Below are 27,272 nucleotides of genomic sequence, written 5' to 3' on the forward strand. Positions count from 1 at the left end.
AAAGTTTCTCGGCAGATACCACAGGTGCTAATATAGTTTTCTTAACCCTATTCATTAGTATGTCTTTTTTTTTTTTTTTTTTTAAAAAAAAAAGGCTTTATTGAGGTATCATTGATAGACAAAAAAAATACATGTACTTAATGTATACATTTTGATGAGTTTGGACAGATGCCTATACCTGTGATGCCATTACCACCATCCAGGTGCTAAACTTAGCCATCACCTCCCAAAATTTCCTGTGTTCCTTCGTGTGTTCCTTTCCTCCTAGAGTTAAGTTGACTGGCGATGTACTGATGACTAGTGTACAACAACAAATGGAATGCCGAGGACTGCGTGTGCATTTGAAAAATGCACGGTGGTGGTTGGGTGTCTAATGAGAGAAAATGGAGACAGAGATCCTTACTGCAACGTCCCATGATATTTTAAAGGATGAAGGTGTGTGGAACAGATCACAAGTATTATCAACAGTCATCCCTTTTGGCAGAAACATTTTAAACATTATTAAAATCTCCTATAGTTCATTTTCTCATCTCTAGTTGGGCTGATTGTGCTATGTACTCTTTAAAAGTTTTTTCTAAATTCAAGTGGATATGATTTGAGAAGTTTTCCCTTTATCTTCTTTTGAGCCTTTAAAATATTATATTCTTTTGTGGTAAATTCTATGGTTGGAAATACAAAACAAAACCCCCATGGGTTGGGAGGCACACTCCTTCCACTATCCTAATTTCTTTCTAACACAGAATTTAAATCTGTGATGTTAAATGCAAGCTACTTTTTTAGATTCCTTCTTGTTCCATCTTCAGCCAACATGGAAAATAACTCATTTCCACAACAAAAAATGCAACGTTTTTGCTTTGTTTTGGTTTTGTTCATTAAAACAGTAATTTCCTGCCTTGAAGAGTAAGAGATTGTTATTTGAATCAGCAAACAAATCTCCTTGCTTAAGCAGGGAGGACAGGCTCATTGCCATGGCTGAATTGGAGGGACACGTCTTACATGTCAGACTGTAAATACCCCCATCCCGCATCACTGGTTAATGCCTCCAAGCCATGCTTGAGAAGATCCCTTAGAAAACCCTAAGGCTACTCCCGTCACCACCCCCACACCTTCCCTTCGTAGATAGGGGAGTGGGAAACTTTGTTGATGAAGTTCCCAGTAGAACTCTTTCCGTGTCGACAGTTTCTAATGCAATGGGAAGAACCTAATACCAACTCATGCAAAGTCCTCCCCTGCTAAGAAATGGGGAAGAACTAAAAAAATAAATAAATGGCACTCAACCGGTAACAGACAAGTATGCTACTTTTCTATGTCTGCCATAAAGACAATTTTACTTAGGAATCTGGTTACTGCTAGATCATAATCAGGACAGAAGACAGATTCCAAGGGCAAAGATACCTGAGCCCCCAAGAAAGAAGTGGTTTCTTGCAGTCACGTGAAGCTGCTGAGCTGTGCCAAGCTTTCCTCCAGCTTCTGCGGCTTCAGGGACCTTTAGAGCTGAGGGGACATTAGAGTGATGAATGTAATGTGCAATTAGAACGGCGACTTAAATGCCATTAGAAATATTGTAAAGGACTTCAATAATAAGATGCAAAGGCATTTGTTTAGCACGTGGTTTCGTGTTGGGCTAGGTGGTGTACAAAGAGGCTTAATCAGACATTCCAAAGGAAATAGCTGCAGCTTTCAATTGCCTTCCGGCAAAATGAGGTTCCATAATCATAATAAAGTAAAATGGGCAGCAATGATACCTACCTCTAACCTCTTCTCCTTTCCCACTATCAAAAGAATTCATGAAGTATCTTTCTGTGCTAATGTGTTAAAGCCTGTTAAAGAAGTTATGGTCAATGCAGAAGTATGAATAGTTCTTAAATACACACACAAACACACACACACACACACACACAAACACACATTAAGCAAATGAATGTTTACAGCACATGTTCTGACTTTCGCTAAGTACAATAAATTTGAGAAAATGGTCAAATGGTAAATTACTTCAAAAACCACACTGAAGATAGAGTCCAGATGTTATTGGTGACACAAACATCTGAATTCCTGCAAAGGTCTGAGAAGTCTAGTTTTTCCCAGAGGTAAAGGACAACAAATTGCCCTCCATGAAAATGGGAAATTCTAGGTGCTACAGCAGTCTGGGGGCTGGACATCAAAGCCTGACACCGAGGAGGACATAGTAAGGGGCCTGCTATGGCAGCCCTTACGAGAAAATTAGGAGCTGGTCGAGATGGTCAGCAAATACTGCCAGGAATCTGTTCCCGCAGCCCCTGATTTACTATTCCATGCATGAGTCAGTCAGTCAGTGTCTGCCATGAGCTAGAGCTGAGATGCCTGGGTGAGGTCAGATGTGCAAACAAATAATTCAACACAGTTTGATAAATACGTGATAACGCAGGGCCGGCAAAGGTGGAGGAAAGGTTGACTCCTCTTTCAGTAGGAGGCTGCAGGAGGGGAGTGTTTCAGGAAAGAATTCACAGAGGGAAGCCTTGAGTGATGAGCAGGAATTCTCAACCTTCTCAAAGCACGGGCGCTGGCCGCTTGCAGCAGAATCACTATGGATGGAGCTTGTGAAAATGTTCCTGGGCTCCAAGCCAGACCTACTGATTCAGCTTCTCTGGGGAAGGAGCTTTATAAATTTCAGGACCACCAGCTCAGGGTCCACGGCAGGCAGAGGTGTTAGAGGTAGTAACTCCCCTCCCTCTTCCTCACTCATCCTCTATAGCTCTCTCCCTGACTTTCAAAGCACGGTTCTCAATTTCCAGGGATGCTGTACATATAATAGAAAGCTTTTATTTAAATACTGAAAATTTCAAGGCCAGCAGCCTACTGTTGCGGCCACATGCCTTCCTATCACACTCATGCTCCTGGTCTGTGCTCTGTGGTACCCGGGAGCGCACAGCCACTCAGCTGTCTCAGTGGCCTGAAGGCCCCTGCCATGCCAGGTACTGATCCTCCCGTTACAGGTCTTGTGAAGGTCCTGAGGCACAGCAGGTGGCGAGGACGGGAGGTGGGAGGGGACCCCTGGAGGTCCTGGGTCATCCCCTGTTTACCAATCAGTATGGGAAGTATTTCCATATTTCAAGCACTGGGTGGTGCCAGCATAGCAGCTGAATGTTTCCCTGCACGTCCGGTATAAAACAAAAGATAATGAGACAAAACATGAAGATATTCATGTTCTCCATAATTTGAGGATTTAAGCGTATCTCAGGAGTAAAATACAGACAATAAAGGGTGTTAGAGGCTATGTACTATCTGTGTACTTAAATTTTTTATTATTTGTTTTTAATTGACAAATGTTAACTATTTATGGGGTACAATGCAATGTTCTGAAACTATGTATACATTCTAGAAAGAGTCAATCAGGCTAATTAACATATCCTTCACCTCACCAACTTAACATTTTTTTGGTGGTGAGAACATTAAAGATCTATTCTGTTTTGAAATATGCAATACATTATTATTAACTGTGGTCGTCACGCAGTGCAATAGCTCACTACTTGTTCCTCCATTCTTACCGAAACCTTGTGCCCTTTGATCAACATCTCCTCTTTTTCCATCCCTTCCCTACTCCCCCAGCTTCTACGTTTTTGATTTGTACGAACTAGGCTAAGAAAATTACTTTTATTCCATTTAAAGTTGATAGTCACCATTATAGTAACTAAGTTATAGCCCGTGTATTAATTCTAGCTGTATTCTTTGCATTTTGGAGCCAGCTAGAATATATTCCTAATTCTCTAGAGCCCACCCTTGGCTTAGTTTTCATTGTACAATTGCACCTTAACATTGTTTCACTCTGAGGCCGAGTCTGGGCAATCTGTGGAGCTCAGAGATTGGTGGCAATGATGACTAAGGCATTACACTTGTTCATGCATTCTCTTGTCGGAGCCCCGGGTCAGAGTCAGACTGTGGACATCTGAGCAGCTCACTGGTCTTCTACACAGTGCTGGGTCTCCACCGGCGGCTCCTCTCATGGGCAGTGGATGTGCACACAAGCCGGGCACTGTCCTGGCTCCTTCCTGCTTTCTCACTTCTTCCCTCGGAGCTAACCCAGGCCTGATGTTAGCTCTTCAGATCCTTTGTGGATGGAGGCAAGATGTATTCTAAATAGATGCACAAGGCTGTGACAAATATTTTATGAAATATAATACTTCTTCACACCAGTTTATTATGTATATTTTCTAGGTCAATGCTTCTGAAATTTTAAAGGAACCACCTGGGGATTGGTTAAAACACAGATCTGATTGGGTAGGTGATGGGGAGGGGCTGAGATTTTCCATTTCTAACAAAGTCCAAGGTGATGCCACACTGGTGGTCCACCAACCCACTTTGGGTAGAAGGGACCAGACAACAAATGTCTGGGAGTGGTCATAACTGATTAGTTTTTATCTACAGAGTTTTGTTACGTATTGCAAATTCAGAGACATTTTTAAGAGCTTTATAGCTTCTTGTTGTTTTTCAGAGGTAGTTTTTCTCTCGCTCTTTTAAAGACAGAATTTTGCTCTGTCATCCAGCCTAGAGTGCAGTGGTGTGATTGTAGCTCACTGCAGCCTCCAACTCCTAGGCTCAAGTGATCCTCCCACCTCAGCCTCCCCAGTAGCTGGGACTACAGGCGTGCATCACTATGACTGGCTAATTTTTTTTACTTTCTGTAGAGACAGAGTCTCACTATGTTGCCCAGGCTGGTCTCACACTCCTGGCCTCAAGTGATCTTCCCACCTCCGCCTCCCAAAGTGCTATGATTACGGGCATGAACCACGATGCCTGGCCAGAGGTAGCTTTTTTAAAGCCACTTTGCTTTGCAATACGCTTGCAGCATTCCTGTACAGGGGGAAATACAGAAAGGTAAACCATTAGGTGGTTAAATGTTTTGCTCAGTGAGTCAAAGCTCAGATCTCTGAATGTCCCTGCAACCCAGGGGACCACAAATTACCCCTCCTTAGGAAATGCTGAGTTCCCCGAGAGCCTCTACCAGCATATGCCGCCGCTAGGAGCCAGTCTCCTGGGAGAGGCTGAACTGAACTTACACCCAGAGCAGGAGACAGGAGATGGAGTGATAAAAAAAGGAACCTAAAATAAAAATTAAAAAGCATACCAAGAACACCATGTGAAATGAAGGCTTTTACAACTGTCTGCGGTGGTAAGAAATCAAAGAGTTTTATTGGGTGATGAAAAAACACTGTAAACTTCATGTGAAAACATTCCAAGGTTTGGTCTTGTGTAGTGTAAAGAGAAATTTTACTAAGTAAGATTCATTTTAATCAAATGAACACAAGAAGCTGTAATTCCATTTGAATCTGGCTAACACACACGTGCTCACGCTCACAGTTTCTTAGTAGCCTCACTGTACAGTTTTTGAAGTGCTCAGGTGCTCTTCTGGTGGTGGAATCCCAAGAAGACAAAAGCATGCCAGGATTTATGGTTTTCAGATAAACTTTTGTGCAAAGTGCTATAAATAATGCTATGCCCTGTAAGGCGGTGCTTTTGCACCTCAGCCTGAGTCCCCCTCTCTCTTCTGCTCACTCCCATTTTAGCAGAGGACCTACATCACTTTCAATTATTAAATTGTGGCCAGGAAGCAAGGCAGATTTCAGGCAGAGGACCAGAGGCATGGTTGGGAACGTTGGCGTTTTTATTTGCTGCCGTCCCTGGTGGCCCCATAGGTCATTTTCGGAGGGAGGTTTTGTGGTCCCAGGGAAGTCTACCTTAGACTCATTTCCAGGCACGTATCCCCGGGTGGGGCAAGGAAGAGGCAGTGGTTTGCTGGGTAATCGACCCTCGCTTGTGAGTGGGAGGAACAGGGATTCTGATGTTATTACTCTGATGTTATTACCCGAACTGTGTCCAGCAGGAGCCAGGCTGGGAGGAAGCACTCGGAAAAAAGTCCTGAGTGGCTGGAACCAACAGAGGTAGCAGCTCCCAACCCTCGCAGTACGTTCCAGTCACTGGGGTTTGGGTGGGGTTAAAAAATGCCAATGTCCTGGACCCACTCAGGACCAATGTTATCAGAATCCGTAGTGGAGGACTCAGGCATCACTAGTTTAAAACGCTGCCCAGGTGGCTGAGAACCCTGAGTTGGAGCAAAGTCGCGTCTGGGTGGGACAGGACGGGTGGGAAGATGGGCAGCAGCTGGCAGGCCCTTCAGCAGCTTGAGGGGAAAGCGCAGTGACCAGTCAGAGGGCTTGACGTTTTCTGTTTGGGATGGACAGGTCAGGTGGCGGTGGGAAGGAAATAAAAAAATACGAGTCAGTTATAAGGTACCTTAGGTCTGCTCAGCCACTGGGGACGGGCAGGGGAAAACAAAGCCTGCAGTATCCAAGTGCCCGGAGTAGCCACATATTTAGGTGAAGATCCATGATTGGTGCATTTTAACTGTTTAGACAGCCTGGAGAGGAGAGCAGGGCAGAGCAAACGCCTGCAGTGCTCCGTGGCTGTGGGCCGTGGCCTGGGCCTGAAGCCGGCGGGGCAGATTCGGGTGGGCTGTCCCTTTCTGGGTCTCTGTCCTGTCGCTGGTCTTCTCAAGCCTCCTCAGGACCGTCACTCGCATAGCCTTTGCTGTAACAAGAAGGTTGCCAGGATAAGAACACTCGAAAGTGCATTTAAATTTAAAAAGTCTGTAGTCAGTGAGGACTAACCTACAAAGTCAGTCTGACCGGTCCTGGGCGCTCCTCAGCCCGGGGGGTGGAGGCTGGGCGGCATGCTTCTTGTACGGTCCCGCTCCCTGCATATTATTATCCAATAAAGTAAAATTAGTCACGTGTCTTCCCTTGACAGATGGTCCCAGTAGACCTTCTGGAATCAGCACCTTTAATTTCAGGCCCTTCTTTGATCTGAACCCTCGAAGAGCCCCGTTTCCTTGGTTTCTGAATGAGGCACAGTCCGGACGGGAGGCTTTGATCTTCCCGGCAGGGTTCTTTTCTCAGCTGATGGTTTGATTCTGCTCAGCGGCAGCAGCAGCCCCAGGGTCCTTTTGCTGCGTTCGAGGTGGAGGCGGACACTTTCCCTTTCTGGAACTGGCCGGTCAGACCCCGTCCCGCCTCACCCCCGCCAGCCCCAGGTCACGAGGGTTGTGCTTCGTGAGCCCAGGGCTGCAGCGTGTTTTCTCACTTAATCACGGAGAGTTCGAGTGTGTGCTGAGGATGACGAGAAATAGATTTATTTTATAAACGGTCTCTAAAATTACCTTCGATGCTCAGGCAAGGAAACCTAGTTTTAGTATTTCTTCTGGAAATTCCTCTCTTTGTATTCTTTTAGGATCTATTTATTTTTCTCTCTCCCATTAGGAGCCTAATCAAAGTTTAACAAAGTCATTATAAATTGTTTGACCTTTATTTTGATATTTCTAGGCCTTAGGTTAAAATGACCAATTTTAACCTTGGCAATCTTTTCATCTCGGCATCTCCATGAGCAGTAACATGAACAGTCGTTATGCAGGGTACACAATCTAGTTGTGCCCGTATGTGATGTTATGAACACAATTTTCTGTAGCAACTGTAATCCCCAAATGCAGGGCTTGGCTATCACTCAGCGTCAGCTGCGCAGGTGCAGGGCTGTGGGGGCGGCCGCGGCAGGGAGGCATCGGAGGTGGCCCCGGTGGCAGCCTGGCCTGGCCTCGCGCTGACGCAGCCCGAGGACCGTGCGTTCTCACCACGCCACGCCTTCTTTCCTCCTTCACCGAGCACTTTTAGAACCCTAACCCCTTGTTTGGTGCCAAGGAAACAAAGGAGAAGGGAAGGGTCTATGTTCTAGTGGGCAGGCAGACACATCGACCAACAGCACAATGACACAGACAATGATCATAGCATTGTTGTGGTCCAGGGGAGGCAGCCGCTCTCTCAGCCTTTCTGTTCTTTTAAGGTGAAATCCATGTTAGGATTGAATTTTTAAAAATTGATTTTTATTGAATGGAAATGAAAGAGGGGCTTTGTCCAGCTGAATTAATTTTCCTTTCAGTTATTTCACTGCTTTCAGGAACAGTAAGGTTTTAATGTAGCACTGAGACAGGCCTGCAGTGTACAGGGCAAGAGTGAACTCATGCCCAGATAGCTGGGTGGGTGCACACCTGTGGGCTGATGCTGCCTCCTGTTCAGGTCTGGATCCTATGTCAGTCAGTCTAATCGCCACAAAGAGAAGCGTATAAAGTGCTTACTTTCAATTGGTTAAATAGTCAAAGCTGGCATTTGGGCAATGAATCCTGCCCTTTGAGCAGCAGTACTTTGCAGAAGGAGAAAAAGAGTTTGCAAGAATTGCACTGATAGTTCTAATCATGTACTTGCTCTTGAGCCTGCTATGTAGACTAAATCTTCTCCAAAACATATTTCAGAAAATCAGAATGTGAGAAATAATGTTATTTAGAGAACAGTGTCCTAACCATTTTGATTTTGCACTGCTATCAATAAGAGATTTTTAAGCATGCCCCAATATATTTACTTATAAATTATATACATTGATAACCAGAATAATATATTTATTTTTATCAATAAGGTTTAATATATCATAGATCCTTATAAATTATATGTGTCCAATTATATTAATATATATTTTAAACATATGTAAAATATAAAATTTGAAAGAATGTTTTCTTGGTTCAAGCTGCTATAGCAAATTATTGTAGACTGGATGGCTTAAACAACAAACGTTTATTTCTCACAGTTCTGGAGGCTGGGAAATTCCAGGTCACGGTGCTGGCAGATCAAGTGAGGGCCCACTTCCTAGTCTGCACATGTAAAGAGTGAGCAAGCTCTCACGTCTTTGTTTTTTTTACTGGTGGGATCAACCAGGTATCATGTCTGTTCTTATAAGGGCACTAATCCCATTCATGAGGACGCTGCTCTCGTGACCTAATCACCTCCAACGGCCTCCTAAGACCATCACCTTTAGAATTAGGATTTCAACATATGAATTTGGGGGGGGGGACACAAACATTTAGTCCATAAGAAATTGAATAAACAAACAGAAAGGAGTTGTAATGTTTCCTTCCCACTCCCCAAAGGACTACTGTGGACACTCCCTGGGTATACACAGCCCACTTAGGAGACCAGTCTAGGACACTAGACAGAGTGAAGAGAGTTTTGAATACTTGGGCATCTGGGCCATGTTGCCTTTTTCCCTATGTCATCCTAAAGCCACTAATATAATAAATTATTACAAAAGGAATTGGTAAATAGTTACAAAATAATCCATATGTCATATATAAATATTTCTTAAGTGAATGAATAAATTAGTGAATTTGAATGAAACGAGGTCCTTAGGTTCAGCTCAGCCATCACTGTGAATTCAGCAGAGGAATATAACCTCGATGTGACTTTCATCCCATTAACTGGGAATGATCAGAATTGTTTCAGCAACTTCAAGCTTAGCAGCACTAGTCCTATCCTCTTGAACCAGTAAAAAACATATATTTTTTGGACAACAAACAAGATATATCTACAGACTTGTGCTTCCTATTTTAGCATCTTCTACACGTCACTTGGAAATACAAAGTAAAAACATTTCATCCATATTGAAGTTCTTGAGTTGAAGTTCTCAGGGTTGCTATCTGGGGAAGAAAAGGAGAAATACAACTTCTGTTTATTGGAAACTCTTCAGTTCAAAGTTCCTCTAGATGTCAGTGTTACATAGGGAAATGAAAATATAATAGCCTTTGGCAAGGAATAAAGGCCTTCTTACCTTATTCCAATGGTAAAATAGAGATGATATATAATTACACAGAAAAAAACAGCCCCGTTTGGAAGCTGGTTTCTTATATTCCTCAGGACCAGCAGCTTCTCCTGTGGTCAAGGCAGACTCTGCTCTGAGGGACGCTGGCCCGGCTCGCGGGCAGTTGCCCTACGATGCGCAGACAGCTTCGGAGGCCAACGAAGATCCACCAGTGCTCCACGGAGTCTTACAGCCAAATGCTCAGTTTTATATATTTTGATGGACTGAAATTGACTGATTCACACCAGTTTTCATTATTACGCCCACGTATGCTGTTACCGGTATGCTCAGGCCACACTTAATAAATCCAGAAGCACAGCGCTTGTCGCTGTGGCAGGAGTTCTCATTTCCAAGGGAGCAATCGAAAGACAGTTTAAACAGAGTAAACACAATTTGTTAAACTGTCTTCTTTGACTAATTTCTTTCTTTCTCTTTTCCTCTCTTCCATGTTAATTCTTATCTTTTGACCAGTAAATATTTATTTCTTCACTCTGCTAATTTGTTTTTGTTTTATGCCCTTCTTTCTTAATCCTCTTTCTTATCTCCTGTGATACGAACTCTGTAGTAGCTCTTGATAAATATTAATAATGTGACTTGGCTATAATACTTCTATTTTTTTCCAGGGTGCGAGTACAGCATAGTAGTTAGGGGCACAGCTGAGTTAGGATCCCTGGTCTGTCATTTCCAGACTTTATAACCTTGGGAAATTACCCAACTTCATCTATAAGATGGGGTTAATAGGATCTATCCTAAAGGGCTGTTATGAGGAGTGACCGACTTAATAGTGTTCAGTGCTTAGAATAGAGCCTGGTACATAGTCTGTGCCCAGGGTAGGCTGCTCACTGTCACCACCACCACCACCATCATCATCAGTATCACTGTGTGCCGTCTCTGGCTAAGCACCAAGGAATCAAAGATGACCAGGTCTTTTTGCCCATTAGAAACCCACAGTCTAGTGTGAAATTGCCAGGAAGAAAACTTCAGGTAAGTGCCGTAAGGGGCGCCAGGTGGGGTATGTGTGAGCTCTGTGCAAGCACAGAGGAAGCAGCACCAGCTTTGCCTGAGGAAGCTGAAGGTGTTTTTCCTGCAGAGGGAAAAGTGTGCAAATGCCAGCTCTGCACTTTCACTTAAAATAGAAACTCTGAGGCTCTAACGACCAACCTTGATTTTCCACAGATTTACTAAACATGCCTCTGTGTTATAAGGCCCCATCTGTTTCTTTCTTTCTTTCTTTTTTTTTTCTGAGACAGAGTCTCACTCTGTTGCCCAGGCTAGAGTGCTGTGGCGTCAGCCTAGCTCACAGCAACTTCAAACTCCTGGGCTCAAGCAATCCTTCTGCCTCAGCCTCCCAAGTAGCTGGGACTACAGGCATGTGCCACCAAGCCCGGCTAATTTTTCCTATGTATGTTCAGTTGTCTGGTTAATTTCCTTCTATTTTTTAGTAGAGATGGGGTCTTGCTCTTGGTCAGGCTGGTCTCGAACCCCTGACCTTGAGCGATCCTCCTGCCTCGGCCTCCCAGAGTGCTAGGATTATAGGCGTGAGCCACCGCGCCCGGCCAGAGGCCCCATCTGAAATATGGAAATACTCAGAACCTGTGGAATTGCCCTTTGAATTGTTCAAAAGCACATTTGCAATTTGTCTTGATATCTATGCTCTGCACTTACTTGGTGTTTTATGTTTGCAAATCACCCTAAGGCAAACTGTGTTCTCTTTCAAAGGAGGGGGAAAAAGACTGACTACACATCCACACAATTTCATTAATTTATAATGCATAACTTTAGAATTCGTGATAATTTGGGTGGATCGGGTTAATGTTTACCTTTTATATGGTATACATTAGCAAAGGATTTGCCAAACTAATTTTCAGAGAATCCAGGATTGTGAGAAGAATGTTTATCTACTTAGGAAAAGGGCCATCTGTTCTAAGCAATATCAAAGCTCCATTTATAAAGCTTACTTTCATCTCCCCCTTTCTGGTTTACAGAGCCCATTCGCATTTATCCTCTCATTTTTATTTGATTTATATGTGAACCATATCAAGACAACTTAAACAGAGGTCAAGAGTGACATACACACTATCAATACCCTTTAATCTATCCATGAAGGTGGGCTTTCTTCTACAAACAGTGACAGAGTTTTGCAGAATTTCTTTGAAAATAATGAGTTCATTTCAGATACTGTAGTCATTAATTCAGACTGTTCTGCCCTCTACATTATTATTAATTTTTGTGTTTTTTCTATGTTTGAATCATGCAACGTTGTGGTTTCAACCTTGGGTGATTTTGCCCCCAGGGGACGTTTACTGATCTGGAGACATTTGCGTCCTCACAACTGGGAACTGCTGGCATCTGGTGGATAGAGGCCAGTGATGCTGCTAAACATCTTATAATGCTCACGACAGTCCCCACGACAAGGAGTAGTCTAGTCCCAAGTGTTGGTAGTGCTGAGGGTGAAAAGCCCGATGTAATGTGTAACCTCAGTTACTTGTGTATTCACAGGCTAGCGAGACGGCGTGGTCAAACTCTGGCCTGACAGAAGAGACCCCCGTCAAAGGCAAAAGGACATCAGCCCTCACAGGTAACATCTTTAGAAGATTAGATAATTATAATTATGGAGAAAGAGAGTTCTGTTAGAAAAGTCCTATTGTTATTCTTATTCAAAAGCAGCTACACTTTCATAAAGCCCTGTGTAGGGAAAAGTGCTGTTTTTTGAATACCTGTAGTTGGTTGGCTCCTGCTTGTTACAAACAAAAACATCTTTTGGAAGCCAATTGTCAGTCAATTGGTCATATTTCCTTCTACTTTGCTTTTAAAAGCTTATATCTGCTAGTAAAAAGAAACATGAATAGAGATGCCATTATATGGAGCCAGAATTATACTGATCACATGCATTCTCCATTAAAATATTTTGTGTCCTATGGTGGCTTCTAGAGAGATCTACCCAGAAGAATCAACTCTCCTCTGAGAAAGAAAAGATTAATAAACTCAACAAGAAAAATGCTGAGAAGACCAACGCATCTCTAGTTCAGAGAAGTTTTGCCATTTATCACGCAGAAAGTCAAGATGAAGTGGAAGATTTTGCTCCAAGGAATTGCAAAGAGCTGAGAGAAGATATGGTTGGAAAAGACATTTCATGCACAGAGAACCTGAACAGACAAGAAGATGATAGTGTGGGAGATGATAAACAAGCCACTGTGGGTAAAAATGAACATCCAGTGTTCAAAGAAGAGAAAAATGGGCTTCATTCTAAGGAAGATATTAGAGGAAGAGAAGCCGAGAAAAAAGGAGGATTGGCAGCTACAAATGAGACAGTGCTGGACCTATGTCCACATAAAAAGCAACATGTTGATAAAATTAATGGTGACCAATTCCATGCAAGGTAGGGTTACAGCATTACACACACACAACTGATGCTCATAGATCTATGTGCCGTTACAATTGAAGGCCATATTAAAAGGATAAATGAAGAGAGTTTTTAAAGCAATGACTTAGAACCCAGTTTCCCAGCTTATGTGGATTTTTCATGGTCACATTTGCTTGCCATTATTTTTTTTCTTGCCTATGATATTTTCAGGCATTTTATTGTTTTCTAAGTTTTCCACCAACTGGTAGACAAAAATGGTGATTAAGAGTCCTCACAGGAATCAGTATTTTTTAAAGATTAAGTAAAAATTTTTGAGCAATATTGAACACATCCTTCCTAAGGTCAAGAATTAAATAATGATTAGATTAATCTGTAAGTTAAAAACCTGAACCTGAAAAAGGTTACCTGCTTCATTATACATGACAAATTGGCTATTTTCTCCCAGATATTGTGAGGATTAAGAAGTATATTATTGAATGACTTTCTTCCTCAGCTGCAAAGTTTCACATACAAATTCAGGTAATTTTGTAGCCCATTAAAATTAATGACTCTAGGTTATGATGAACCATGGTATCTGTTTGGAACAAAGAGCATCAGAACACCTGTGTGGTCTGTTTTATGGATTAAGACGTCATTCTTATTTCATTTTTTAATAATATGTTTGAAACCTAATCTTGGAGAAATTTAATTTCCCAAGAATTAAACACAAACACTAATGATTACTAAGAAACTCCACTGCAAAAATGTGCTTAGTAAATTTGGGAGCTGCTGAGAAGCTGAAATGAGGTCAATTCTTCCGCCAATAAAGGTTTGCTCTCCCTGCTGTTAATATGCAGAGAGGTTATTGCTGCTTTTATCATGCTGTCATAATTTCTTCTATAAGGAAAGGAGGTGAAACAAGTGAAGATCAAATTAGTTGGGTATTTTTAAAAGGACTGCTTTTATAAAGGGCCAGTGGAATAACTTGGGGTCACAAGGAGATCGTTGTGGTGACTGTCTGGGATCCTGGTTATCTACACCCAGAGGTTTGTTGGGGAAGCACCTGCTCCACTTGGTCCCCAGACAGTGAAATGGTCAACTCTGTCTTGGAGCTTTCATCTTCTTCACCAAAACACCGTTTTAAGAAAGCTTTAGTTCTAAGAATTTTGACCATCTGAAAGTTTTCTCCTTGAAACTTTGAGAGCTGCAACCGGATTTTATTTTCCAGGTGTGTCAGCAGCACAAAGGCCATTTCCGCACCACGATTCCTGGGGAACTCAGCAGTAGGATCCGCTGTCCAGAACGCTGAGCAAACAGTGTCCTCTGGCAGCAGCAAGCGCAGAGTGACAGAGGAGCGCGCCGTCAGTGAGGACAACAAAAAGAGCAGAGTAGATGTAGTGGGCACAAGAGAAGAACACACGTGTAGAAAGACACCGGAAGCCAGACACTCCCAGAGGAGCTCCCAGGGCAAAACCCGGGAGTCCGTCAGGACGAAGAGCTGCCGAAAGCAAGATCTCGTGACCCCATTGGGTAGGAAATGGCTTTTTGTTTCAGCCTTCTAAGGCTTTTAACCTTTTCCAGCAAGCATTTCCAACTAAATTTCACTTAGTCTAACAGCCTGCAGGAGACATAATGTCATATTGATGCCATTTGTGTGTTTAACTCAACCGCTCTTTTTTAAAAATCTGAAGCAATGAATGGTACCCAGAGAATTCTCAAATGACTTCATTTTTTCAGCATATTTATGGCGTGAGAGGTGAATGTCCATATCAAATCAGATTCCAGGAGATTTATATTATCTGAATTTTTAAAAATATTAACACTTGGCAGAGTGCCTGGAACAAGATAAGTGCTCAAGAAACATATGTTAAATAAATGTAAATGTTTGAAAGCAAAGCTGTTATCTACTCACCTCTCTTTGTATCCTTACTGTATGCATGCAGTAGCTGCTTAATAAATGAATCAATGGAGATTGAACAGGTTCATGGCAAGCAAATTTTAACAGCAGTAGTCATGGAAAAGTAAAAGAATACTGGGAGAAACATTACTAAGTAATTATGCACGTTAGAACTGACGCTGATGCAGACCAGCGTTTAAACACTTGGAAGGTGGAAAGCCGGAGAGATTTCATAGCTATAGAATACACACTTACTTAGTTTCAATGGGTGTTTTATTTTCAGCCAGCCGGGAAAAATTCATCTTTGTGCCTTAAATGTGTCTTAAATAAACTCTAAAACATTTTGGAAAGCAATATGTAATATCAAACACTTCAATGACATGAAGAAATGTTTCATTTTTCTCTCTCCACTTTAATTAAAATAACGGACTGTATCAGTGGCTCTTTAAAAAAATGGATCAAACAATTTCTCATATTTGAACTAAAATGGTCTTAAGCTTGGACATATTACCTGTTTGGACTGTGTTGGGGTTGGAAATTTTCAACTAGTTTGACATTTCTAAAAGTGGTCGGAAGAAGGTATGAACGATTGTTGAGTGGTTCCCACTGTCACTCTCTGAGATGTCAGATGTCACCTTCGTGAGTCACAGCTCATAATCTGAAGTGAAAATTGGTATTCCTGGATCATTAGGAATAAAACAGATGGCTCATTGTATTTTATTATTAAATGAGCACATTTTTACTGTGGGGCACAGCTTGCTGCTGTAAAGAGGTCAGACTGCCTGACAGATGGCCCTTCTTTTCCTCTCATCTTCTAGATGACGTCCCGGTTCCTCCTGCCCCATTCGGCCATCGTATCGTGACAGCCAAGCAAGCAGCAGTCAACAGCCTCTACACTGTGAGCCAAACAGAAATTTTAGGAGGGTAAGTAACACTCCGTTTTAACAATCTTTCAACAAAAGAAGAGAGTTTCCAAAGAGACAGAGCCTGGGGACTTCATAAATGTTTGCTGGTCTCAGCCTGAGCACTGGAAATGTTATACACAAACATTTTAAGAGATTTTAACCATTACTGAAAATTGTCACCGATGCCAGAGAGGTTGATGTGGTGACTAAACCCTGCGTTTATTATCTGCTTTACTTCCCGTGTTGTAATGTCTGAGAGTGGGAAAAACCCGGTGTGAGCCACCGGAAGGGCCAGCCCTGTCCAAAGCCATGGCGTGGGCACAGGGACACAGAATGTGGAACCGGGTCCCTACCGTAGTTCTTGTGGCGTGTGCTAAATCTTTTCATTGCTGCATCATTGTTTCGCATTTATATTGTTACCGTATTAGTAAATATTATCAATTTCAACTGATGACTCTGCTCACCAAAGAACTTATTTGAGGAACATCTAAATGCACACTCTCTCCCTAAAGGAGGAAGATTAAAGTCCATCAGAGACCATCTTCATGTTGGGGGCACTGACGTTTTTTCCTCTTCTGGTTCATTCACAATCCTCCTATGATATCTTGTAACTCAAAGCTTAAATTATAAAGTTTACTACGGTCTCCATGTCTGCATAAAATAGGGAGTGGAAAGCGGGACCTTCACCCACATGTATTCACAATTCACCTCCCAACGCATGGAAAATATACACAGTACTACAGAACAGATTTCTGCAATTGGTCATTGGGATGTAGCTGGTATTTGTAAAATTCTTCTGCTTCTTCCCATTCCATATTGCGCTCCCCTCAGCCACATGGAGCCACCTGAACGTTTTCTTCCTCAGCTGGCTGATCACAGAGACGCCCCATGTGACAGTGGGGACCGTCTGAGGGAGAAATGCGATTTCCACAACAGGAACTGGTGCCATGCAAGTCTGAGGTATTTTGGTCTGCAGGGACTTCAGTGGCAAACCAGCAACTATTTCTCTAACACCAAATAGTTATTTGCAGAAGCAGCTTTGAAATAATTCCCAGGGTTTGTGCTGTTTTTCTGGTCAAGGTTTGTCAGTGGCGCCTTTGAAACTTCCTTTCTGTCTCTTTGGGCACCACTGCGTCTTGTTGGCTGTCCTGCAGTTAGGACCGGCTGCTGGTCATCTCTGGTTCTAGGTTCCACCAAAACCTGGCAGCCATAATTCACTTGGCAACTGAGTTAGAGAAACAAAATCTAACGTGTGTTGTTGCCTTCAAAACGCAGACACCACCAGATGCTGTGCCTTCTTTTCAGTGGGAGGAGGTTCAAGATGCAGCAACTTACCTTTTGCTTTTGGCAGAGATGTTGCATTACAACATGTCAAGGATCACTGGATCCCAAAAACCTGCTGCAGTGGCAGGCCCCTGAGTTTTCCAGGGGGTTCCTCCCCTTCCCCGTGGCCTCCCTGCTAGTTATTTATCATCTCTGATTGCTGTGGTCAGTTAGCGCGAGGTTATCAGTGCGGTGGGCCGACAGGGATCTTGGGAAGCGGTCTCAGCATTCAAAGCCCTTCAAGGGAAATCACCAGAGACAGCCGGAAAGTCAGACAGCAATGGGGCACCATGCTGGGCCAGACAGTTCTGTGGGCCACTGTTGAGGAGAGGAAAAAGCATGTTCTTGACCGACAACCACACGGGAGGTGCCTGGGGCTGTGCTCATGTGCCCCAGTAGAGACTACATCCGGAACAGTGGCTAGACTTGAAGTCACCACTTGGCCCTGTTTATGGTAATCCAATGTCATTCTCCAAGATCCGTCTGCTTCTGTGCTGGGTGCGTAGCTGAGTTGAATGGGAGGTGGTGGCTGCCACTGGCACTGTGTCTGTCCAGTGTTGCTATGACCCTCATCTCTGAAGTCCTCTAGAATTGCCACAGGTCTTGCCTTAGTTAGGTTCACTGTGTGGTCAGGGAGGCCCTCCTTCACTCCCTGCTGTGAAGGCCACCATTGCACAGAGCAGAGACACATGTTCTAGTTTATTTCACTAAATAAGGAACCAAAGTAAGCAAATCACATTTAAAAACCGTGAGTGTGCATTTCTGTAGGTAATTACATAGGTAAGAATATGCAAAAAAACTGTCAAAAATCTCATAGGCAATATGTATTTTTGATTATATGTATTACATGCAATATTGTTATTACATCTTATTTATTTATATGCAGTTTCTAAAAATAATTTGAAATACCTGACCACAGGCTGTATTGTTCAGATACTGACAAGGCCCAGTTTATTACACTGACATGTACTCAGAGAGATTCTGTGTTGTCTATAAAGGTGGTTCTCGAATTTTAGGGTGTGTATGAATCTCCCAAGGAATGTGCTGAAAATGCAGATTCTGGGGCCTTACCCTCGATTTCTGCCTCAGTAGGTCTGGGGTAGGGCCCAGACACCTGCGTTCTTAACAGCCCTCTGGGTGGTCTTGACAAATACCATCCAGGAGCTCATTGGATACAGTAGATGCACTCATAGGTTTGCTCAGTCAAACTCAGAGAGAGAAGTGCCCGGAGCCACTGCGCTGTCCCCGTGGCAGGGACTGATGCTGGGCTGGATGCCGCGTGTCTCATGCTGCACGGCTTTCTCTTCTTCGGCAGGGGGCGCTTCGGCCAGGTTCACAAGTGTGAAGAGACAGCCACAGGTCTGAAGCTGGCAGCCAAAATCATTAAGACCAGAGGCTCCAAGGACAAGGTAAAGGCCGTGGGGGGCAGCTCTCCGCCTCCCCTCCCGTCTTGGCCGCACTAAGGCGCCCTGTCCCCTTCTCAGGAGGAAGTGAGGAACGAGATCAGCGTCATGAACCAGCTGGACCACGCCAACCTCATTCAGCTCTACGACGCCTTCGAGTCTAAGAATGATATCGTCCTGGTCATGGAGTAGTACGTGTCCCCTCCTGCCCTCATGCACACGCCTCCCCTGCGTCCCTCCTGACAGCCCGACCGCAGCCCTGTCCCGAAATAGCAGGGGCCAGGACCACGCTCGGTGCCCCGGTGATTCCAACTCACGTGACTCACACGGTCACATCAGTTTCAGAAGGAAACTGCCTGTGCTTCCACACCTCATGTGTGATATTACTGATGAGAAGTAGTGGGACCAAGCAGACCTAGCTTTGTACCTAAGCTATACGGTCAAAACTCACACTAAAATATTTTCCTGGGCCTCCTGCAGGAAGGTGGCTTTTGAGCTGTATCTCAATTTCGACATATTTGCTAATGCGAAGTTCGTGCCAGACTATTAACGATTAGGGCTCAGAAGCTTCAACTCAAAATCACCTTTATAAAAACTCAATGACCGGTTAATTAGAAAATGAGTACAGTGGTCCCTCAGTGTCCACAAGGGATTGGTTCCAGGATCCCCAGGGACACCAAAGTCCAGGGATGCCCAGGTCCCTGATATGAATGGCTGTAGTATCTGGATAACCTGCGCGCATTCTCCTGTGCACTTAAGATCATCTCTAGATTACTTACAATACCTAATGCAACATAAATGCTATGTAAACAGTTGTGTTGTTTTTAAAATTTATATTTTTTACTGTTATATTGTTAATTTTTATTGTTTTTTATTGTTGAATATTTTTGATCCATGATGGTTGATGCCATGGATGTGGAATCCACGGATATGGAGGGCCGAATGCAGCTCTAACTGACACTGCAGCGGCTTTGTGATTCCGTCCATGTTTTCCCATTTTGGGTTTTGTTTCTCACTGTGCAAGAGGCATTTCGGGTAATAAAGTATACCCCTTATCCGTGGTTTCACTTTCTATGGTCTCAGTTACCAGAGGTCCAAAAACATTAAGTGGGAAATTCCAGAAATAAATACTTCATAAGTTTTAGATGCTCGCTGTTCTGAGTAGTGTAACAGAATCTCAGGCCGTCTCGCTCCATCTCACCCTGAACACGAATCATCCCCTTGTCCAGAGTCTCTGCTGTGTGCAGCAGCCCCGCATTTGCCACTTAGTAGCCACCTTGGTTATCAGATTGGCTGTCACTGTATCTCAGTGCTTACGTTCAAATAACCCTTATTTTACTTAATAATGGCCCCCAAGCACAAGAGTAGTGATGGTGGCACATTATTATAATTGTTCTAATTTATTATGTTATTCTTGTTAATCTCTTACTGCACCTAATTTATAAATTAAACTTTATCATAGTTATGTATGTCTAGGAAAAACATAGCATATATAGGATTTGGTACTTGGGGTCTTGGAATAGATCCTGCAAGGATACAGGGGGCTCCCATATCTAGCACTGGCCACACAGAACCACTTCATCACTGCAATTAGTTTGGGGACTTAAAGAGCTGGAACCCTGGCTGAGCTTCAGTCGGGGTTTGGAATACCTGCCCTATGTTCTTGGGTCCTCTGTATCTTCCATGTGTTTAGAGAACAGTATATGTGGACACACCCTAGAGCTGAAGCCACTGAACAAAAGGAACTTTGAGACTTTCCATTTATGAGATTGAAGGTACTTACAACATGGGCTTTCAACATAAGAATCGGCTAAGTGAGAGAGAAAAGAAGGCAGAGGAGTAACTGTGCACACACCTTTTAGGGCAGGCAGAGGAACCCGCACACCACGCTGCTACAGCAAGGCACGTGCTGGTTAAGGAATCAGGGTCAGGGTCTCACTCCTCTTCCCTCTGCAGTGTGGATGGTGGGGAGCTGTTCGACCGCATCATTGACGAAAACTGCAACTTGACCGAGCTTGACACCATCCTGTTCATGAAGCAGATATGTGAGGGGATACGGCACATGCACCAGATGAACATTCTCCACTTGGACCTGAAGGTAGAGCACGTTTCGCATGGTATGAATTGCAAGCCTTTCCCAACCCCCATCAGTGGGCCCTGTCAGATACTCCCGGCTTGGGAAATTTGTACTGTCACTGGTTACATTTTCAGCAATTAATGTAAATCTGGATTCTTACCCTCATCTCACTCCCAGCTTGTCTCCCCCTAATATTTTCGTGCCCCATCTCTAGGGGACACTATTACAGAGTTGGGAGTCTTGTAACTTGACCATGTTAAAGAAATCTACGTGATGGTTTTCCCTAAATGTTTAGAATTAAAACCACCACCACCAGCAGCACAGTGCGCTTGTGGCAGTCCTTCTCATTATCAGGATCAGTAGGTGGGAAGATTTTAGCTAACTCAGAATTCCCTAGTGGTAGTTGCCCTTTCCGGCTCTCCAAGAATCCCCCACACTGCAGCACTTTCCTAAAGTCTTTGGAGGCTCTGGACTTTGGGCTTATTTTTCCCCTGGGCTTGCTGGACCACGGAGTAGACACCCATGGAGAGTGGAATAGAAGGGTGGGCTAAATGCTGCGGAGCAGAGAGGGCGGGGCGGGGCCGCGCTGCACGTGGTAGAAAGTGCACTGAGAAGCCAGCTGCCTCCCTGTCTCCCTGTTCATTGCCTCCTCCCTCTTTACCCCCCTCTCACGAAGTCCCTAGAATTGGACAGTACACAGTCCTAGTTACAACCAATGAAAGACCCATTCTCAGTAACCCTGATCAAGTCTCATATTGAGACAAGTATCATAAAGCACATCTTCTTGTGTGGCTCGGTCCTTTTCTCATTTCCCTGTTTGCATAGCATGGCAGTGAGGTAAAATATATATCCTACATAACATCCCATCTATTGCAAGTCACCAGGGGTTGCACAGTGAAATAAATTTAGCCTCCTTAAATAGGTTTCCATGGGCCTCTCTTCCCATAACTTGGCTCCTCTCACTGTCTTGATTTATGTGCCTTGTTTTTCCCATTCACTTTTGAGCGGGAGGAGCGCAGGAGGAAGTGGAATATGAAATGACAGAGTCAGAGGTTAGAAATCATTAGCAAGGCCCTTGGCTATGAACTGAGCTCGATAATGCACGTTTTCATGGAGCATTTCGTTGAGTGCAGATATTCTGCAGATATCCCTGAAGGGATTTGATTGGCAACGGGAGCTAGGAGAGGACCTGTCGTAGGTCAAATGACTCCATATGTGGCTTCGTAACATTGAGGACTCGCAATAGGCAGTTGTAGTTATGGCTTGTAAGCGAAGGGATGATCAAGGTGACAGCTGGATGGGCCGGTAAGGACGAGCTTTTCAGAAAGCTCCTTGTAAGGAAAAGGGCCAAAAATATCAACAGTACTTGTGACTCTGTGGGAGAGATTATAGGTGATTTAAAAATGGTCTCCTTTATATTTTTCAGTTTTGAAAATCTTATTCAGTGAACATTCTTTAATTTTATAATGATAAAAAAATTATCGTTTTCAAGTGCCCTCAAAGCTGTTTCTTTACATCCTGCAAACCAGTTTCTTGATGCCATAGTATTCTTTCACAGTTGGACAGCTTTAAACATGATCGATCAGTTATTTAAGCATGAAACCAAATGTTCTTACTTAGTAGTCCCTTCTCTACAAATGGCTTTTATTCACAGACATCCGCTTTAGAGATATTTCAGAAAAGGGCTTCCAAAGATATTCTGCACAATCTAAATGCACTATTGAATACTGACGAGGAGACACTATGTCATCTCATAAAATGTTTCTGAGTTTCCGATTGCATTGGAACCTCTTTTCCACCCAGACAGGTGGGGAGGGGGGTCCGTGATCCCATCTCAAGGCTGAGAGGCTAGTGGCCCCAGCTCTTAAGGAAGAGTTGGGACTGGAATTTGAAAGTTCTTGAGTCTTCTTTGAAAACTTTACTTCTCTTTTATGAATGACCTTGACTTTAAATGAAATCTCTTAATTTCCCCAGACCTTGGTTTTTCTACCCCAGTAAACGTAGGCGCACTTGTAAGATGTTCTATGAACACCAAGTGGCAGCGCTACTTACTTCCTGCTTTCTCCCCTTCACCCCGAGCCTGTAAGATTGGCAAAGTGCCACCAGAGTCTAACTCCAGGGGAAAACTTAGTCAAGGGCTTTAGGCACTGAGGCCAATCTCAGCCAGACCCTGGAATTACCGACACTGAAGCATGACCAGGAGAGAAAAGCCTTCCTTTTATGTACAACTTTCCCACAGAGAAGGCGAGAAGAGAGCGGTCGGAACGTCGCGTCATGGTGCGTGCTCGGTGTGGCTGTTTAAATGAATCAGGCCGTTACTCTTGCAAGTCAGAAATCTTTGGGAAAATATTTCTCCAAGCAGGGGACAGTCATACTTAATACTTTTAGGGAGGCAGATGGCAGGTCTGAGCTGGCCTCCACCCGTCCGTTTGGAAAGTTCTGAAGCAGCCTCCTTTTCTTTCCTCCCTGAAGGAGGCCTCTGCCTGAACTCGCGTCTGATGGTAAACTGCGAAACCAGGGAGAGGACAGGCAGGGTGACGCAGGGTTGGCAGGGGACCCGCAACCTCACCCACCACATAATGAAAGGAGAAAACACACACACAGACCAGCCAGCCCCTAAGTGAAAGGCCTGATGTGTTTGTCCCGAGCATCGTTGTATTTTTAGTTGTGGTTCAAGGACAATTTGAGTGAATGATGGTTGTTTTCATTGCTAATGTGTCTCTTTCTCCTGGCAGCCTGAGAATATCCTGTGTGTGAATCGGGATGCTAAGCAAATAAAAATTATTGATTTTGGAATGGCCAGAAGGTATGTCTATTTGAACACAGGGGAATGAATGGAGTCAAGGGACACGGTGGTGCTCTTTCTTTGCAAAGATAAATCTGATATGCCCCTTGGTTTCATGCCGTCATTTAGAATTAATTTAGCAAAAATTACATTCAGCCTTACCTTGCTAAGTTTGAGATTTGAGTGTTTAGAAGTTTCTAGGATACACGCAATAAAAAATATGAAAAATTAAATCCTAATACAATAAAGTTTATTATTACATTAGAAGCCATTAATTTAAGCTTTTGTAAGAGTTTGTCTTAGTCTTTTATATTTGTTCCATCTGTACAGAGAAAAGTTACTTTTAAAAAATATTAATAGCATAAATAAGATTGCAAAGGGTTCTGGCACATAAAAGCTGGTTCAGGGAACAAAGAATTTATGGGGACACATTAACAATTGAGCGCATTAACGATGCATATAAACTGGATGTTGTAAATTATCTTGGCATCCTGTTTACTCGTTTAATACGGGCTTATTCAAGCCATCTCCACGTCAAGGACTATATCAGTTTTCCTTTTGCCATCATCTATAATTCAGATGTTCTAATTATTTGGCTTGGCTTTTCCCACAACTGTTTCAGATTATTAAGGTTTTCTAGTACGAATTTCGACTTGTAAAATTCCTGGGACCTCTTTACAAGTTTTTGACACTATTGCTTAATTTTGTGATTTCCTTTAAAGTCTATCTATTTGCAGTTCTTTGTATAGCTGAAGTTCCTTTGTGTCGCTGACTGTAGCTTTTCAATTTTCACTACGTGTGATTGACATTCTCTGTCTTCCACGTTGTCTCTTAAATTCCAGTTACAAACCCAGAGAGAAGTTGAAGGTGAACTTTGGAACCCCGGAATTTCTCGCCCCTGAAGTTGTGAACTACGATTTTGTTTCCTTTCCCACTGATATGTGGAGCGTGGGGGTCATCGCCTACATGCTGTGAGCAGCCCTCCCGCCTCACTCTGCCACTTGCTCTCAATCTCCGTGTCTTCCATGAGGTTTTGCTATTTTGAATAAAAGCCCCAATGTAGATCTTTTAAAAATAAATAACACCGTACCATATTCAGGTGCTTTCAAGGCTCTGTTGAATCTTGTGGGTGAAAGGAGGGAATTCTTTCCCTACACCTCATCTGAAAAAGTAAAATGTGCCCTCTTCAGTAATCACTTTAACTGCTAAATATCACTCAGTGCCCCAAAAGTATTATAATTAAAAAACAAAAGCAAAAAACTCATGCCCTGATCTCCTAAATGATTCATGCGGGCCTCACTACTCAGAGGTGACCTGCCTGGCATTTGCCGTCTGAGTAGGTGACAGCACTTTGTCATCTGTAAAACGATTTAAAAAGGAAGTTGTCTTATTCTTTGAGATTCATATTCGAGTGTAGTTGCTGCATCCATTGCTGTAGTCGTTTCATTAGGACTAAGGTGGGAAGTGTATTTTCTTGATTCAAAATATGTTATAAAATTATGCTTCATTATTAGGGTATTTTTCTCCTCTCACTTTTAAATGGCAGAAACAAAAAAGCTTGTCTGTAAAGGGTTTGAGGCTGTTTTAAAAATACTCACTCTGGATCTTCTGTCCTGTAGACTTAGCGGTTTATCCCCTTTCCTGGGTGATAATGACGCGGAGACGCTGAACAATATCCTGGCCTGCAGATGGGACTTAGAGGATGAAGAATTTCGGGACATCTCGGAGGAGGCGAGGGAGTTCATCTCCAAGCTCCTGATTAAGGAGAAGAGGTAACCCAAGTTCATCCCATGCTCTGGGAGAAGTAGGGACCACCAGGAAGCAGCATATACCACCAGGGTTCTAAAATTCCATCTTCTTAGTGACATCTATGATGCTTGTGCAAAGGTGTAAATAGACTGAGGTTTGCTCCTCCCAGCCCAGTCTACTGAGATCTAGGACTGCTTTGTCATGAGGCTTGAATGGGGCTACACACACCTCTGTCCCTCAAGACAAGGCTCTAGCAACCATAGACTCCTGCTGGGCCTCAGCTGACTCATCCTCAAAGTGAAGGGTTTGGGAGAAGTTATTTCTAGGATCCATTTCTCCTCTACAAAGCACATATATGGCTCTATGTAACTGAATGTTTAACTACCATTTCATCTGAGAACCTACTGTGGACCAGACTGTGCCAAGTGCTTTATAGACATTATCTCTTTTAACCCCCACCCCCACCCTAACTCAAAGAGGTAGGAATGATTATTATTACTGTTTTATGGAGGAGATTCTAGTAGTTTGCCCATGATCACATGGCTAGTAGTGGCAGAACTGAGACTCAAACACGAGTCCACCTTCCTGCAAGGCCACACGCTTAGCTGTTATATATTACATGGCCTTCTATTTTCTCCCATGTGAAAACCACATTAATTCAAAATTCAGTGGATGAAAAAGAGTGATATTGAAATATAGGGGGCAGGCGTGGTGGCTCATGCCTGTGATCCTAGCACTCTGGGAGGCCAGGGTGGGCGGATTGTTTGAGCTCAGGAGTTCAAGACCAGCCTGAGCAAGAGCGAGACCCCGTCTCGACTAAAAATAGAAAGAAATTATCTGGCCAACTAAAAATATATAGAGAAAAAATTAGCTGGGCATGGGGCACATGCCTGTGGTCCCAGCTACTCGGGAGGCTGAGGCAGTAGGATCGCTTGAGCCCAGGAGTTTGAGGTTGCTGTGAGCTAGGCTGACGCCACAGCACTCACTCTAGCCAGGGCAACAGAGCGAGACTCTGTCTCAAAAAAAAAGAAATATAGGGGCTTGCGTTTTAGAATCATGGAGGGGGAAGGGCATTGTGATTAACACATCAAGCATCACACTGTTTCAGATGGCGTTATACCCAAACCAGTTTATGATTTGATATGTAATATTTAAGATTTTCAGGGCCAATAGTACTTGCTTTATTGTTTTGTTATCTTCATGGCTTTTTAGTCATTAATAAACGTGACCAGGAATCAGTTGAAAGGAGGGAAGGGTGGGAGCAGGGCATCGACATGGGAGTAGGTCTGGCACCGTGCCGGACAGGAGAGTCTTTCAGTCAAGCATGTAATCTGTCAGCTACTATAGTCCAGGAAGGGTGTCGCGCATTGAGAACAGATGCATAAAGTCCAGTCCCTGCATTAGGAACTCACCACCTAATGGACGGGGTAGATATTTTTAAAAAGATGCAATACAATGTGGTTAACACAAAGACAAGGCCAGAACTGAGTTTCTAAAGGAAGAGGAGGACCTAGCCAGGCTGGGAGTATCAGTCTGAGAGGAGGAGGAGCAATGCACAGACAGAGCTTTCTTTGTTCTTTCTTTGTTCTTAATGGGAAGGCACAATGACAGCCAAGGGTATTATTATTATTTGCACTTTGCTGTATCCAGGCAGTGAACAGATGGAAACGTCGACCCTATCACATCTTTGGAGGATGAGAAATCCACATGTACTGAAAACTGATTTCACATACATACTTTTATGTGTTATCTTACTTAACCTCTGTGTAATCTTGCGGTGTATGGATACTCTCACCACTGTTTCGCAGATGAAGAACTGAGCAGTCACACGGCCGGCTCAGAGCAGGGCAGAGGCAGGCACTGGACTTGTGCCTGTGCCCTGCCCACTCCATGCGTCTGAGGGCTTCATTAATACCCAAGGAGTCATTAAAATCCAAAGAGCATCACATACTCACCTGGATGGAATGGCAACTGGCTTAGTATTCAATTTATCCTTAGTCTTCACTTGGATGAAACTAAGACCAAAGGCCAAATGCCACTATCATAGAATTAAATTTCTGCAGTACAAAAATAAAACTTGAAATG

At 43.5% G+C, this 27,272-nt stretch overlaps 1 protein-coding gene across 1 annotated transcript in view; it reads left to right on the plus strand.

The window, feature by feature from the left end:
- The window catches only part of MYLK4 (myosin light chain kinase family member 4), a 72,784-nt gene that overhangs the window by 40,606 nt on the left and 4,906 nt on the right, over positions 1-27,272 (plus strand). Inside the window, exons 2-9 of the mRNA XM_069493468.1 lie at positions 12,205-12,283; positions 15,764-15,869; positions 18,489-18,582; positions 18,658-18,767; positions 20,533-20,674; positions 23,389-23,459; positions 24,281-24,409; positions 25,058-25,210. Of these exons, the coding sequence (XP_069349569.1) occupies positions 12,205-12,283; positions 15,764-15,869; positions 18,489-18,582; positions 18,658-18,767; positions 20,533-20,674; positions 23,389-23,459; positions 24,281-24,409; positions 25,058-25,210 (884 nt within the window). The remainder of the gene's footprint in view (positions 1-12,204; positions 12,284-15,763; positions 15,870-18,488; positions 18,583-18,657; positions 18,768-20,532; positions 20,675-23,388; positions 23,460-24,280; positions 24,410-25,057; positions 25,211-27,272) is intronic.

The sequence above is a fragment of the Eulemur rufifrons genome, chromosome 18 (genome assembly GCF_041146395.1).
Source record: "Eulemur rufifrons isolate Redbay chromosome 18, OSU_ERuf_1, whole genome shotgun sequence".
Taxonomy (NCBI): domain Eukaryota; kingdom Metazoa; phylum Chordata; class Mammalia; order Primates; family Lemuridae; genus Eulemur; species Eulemur rufifrons.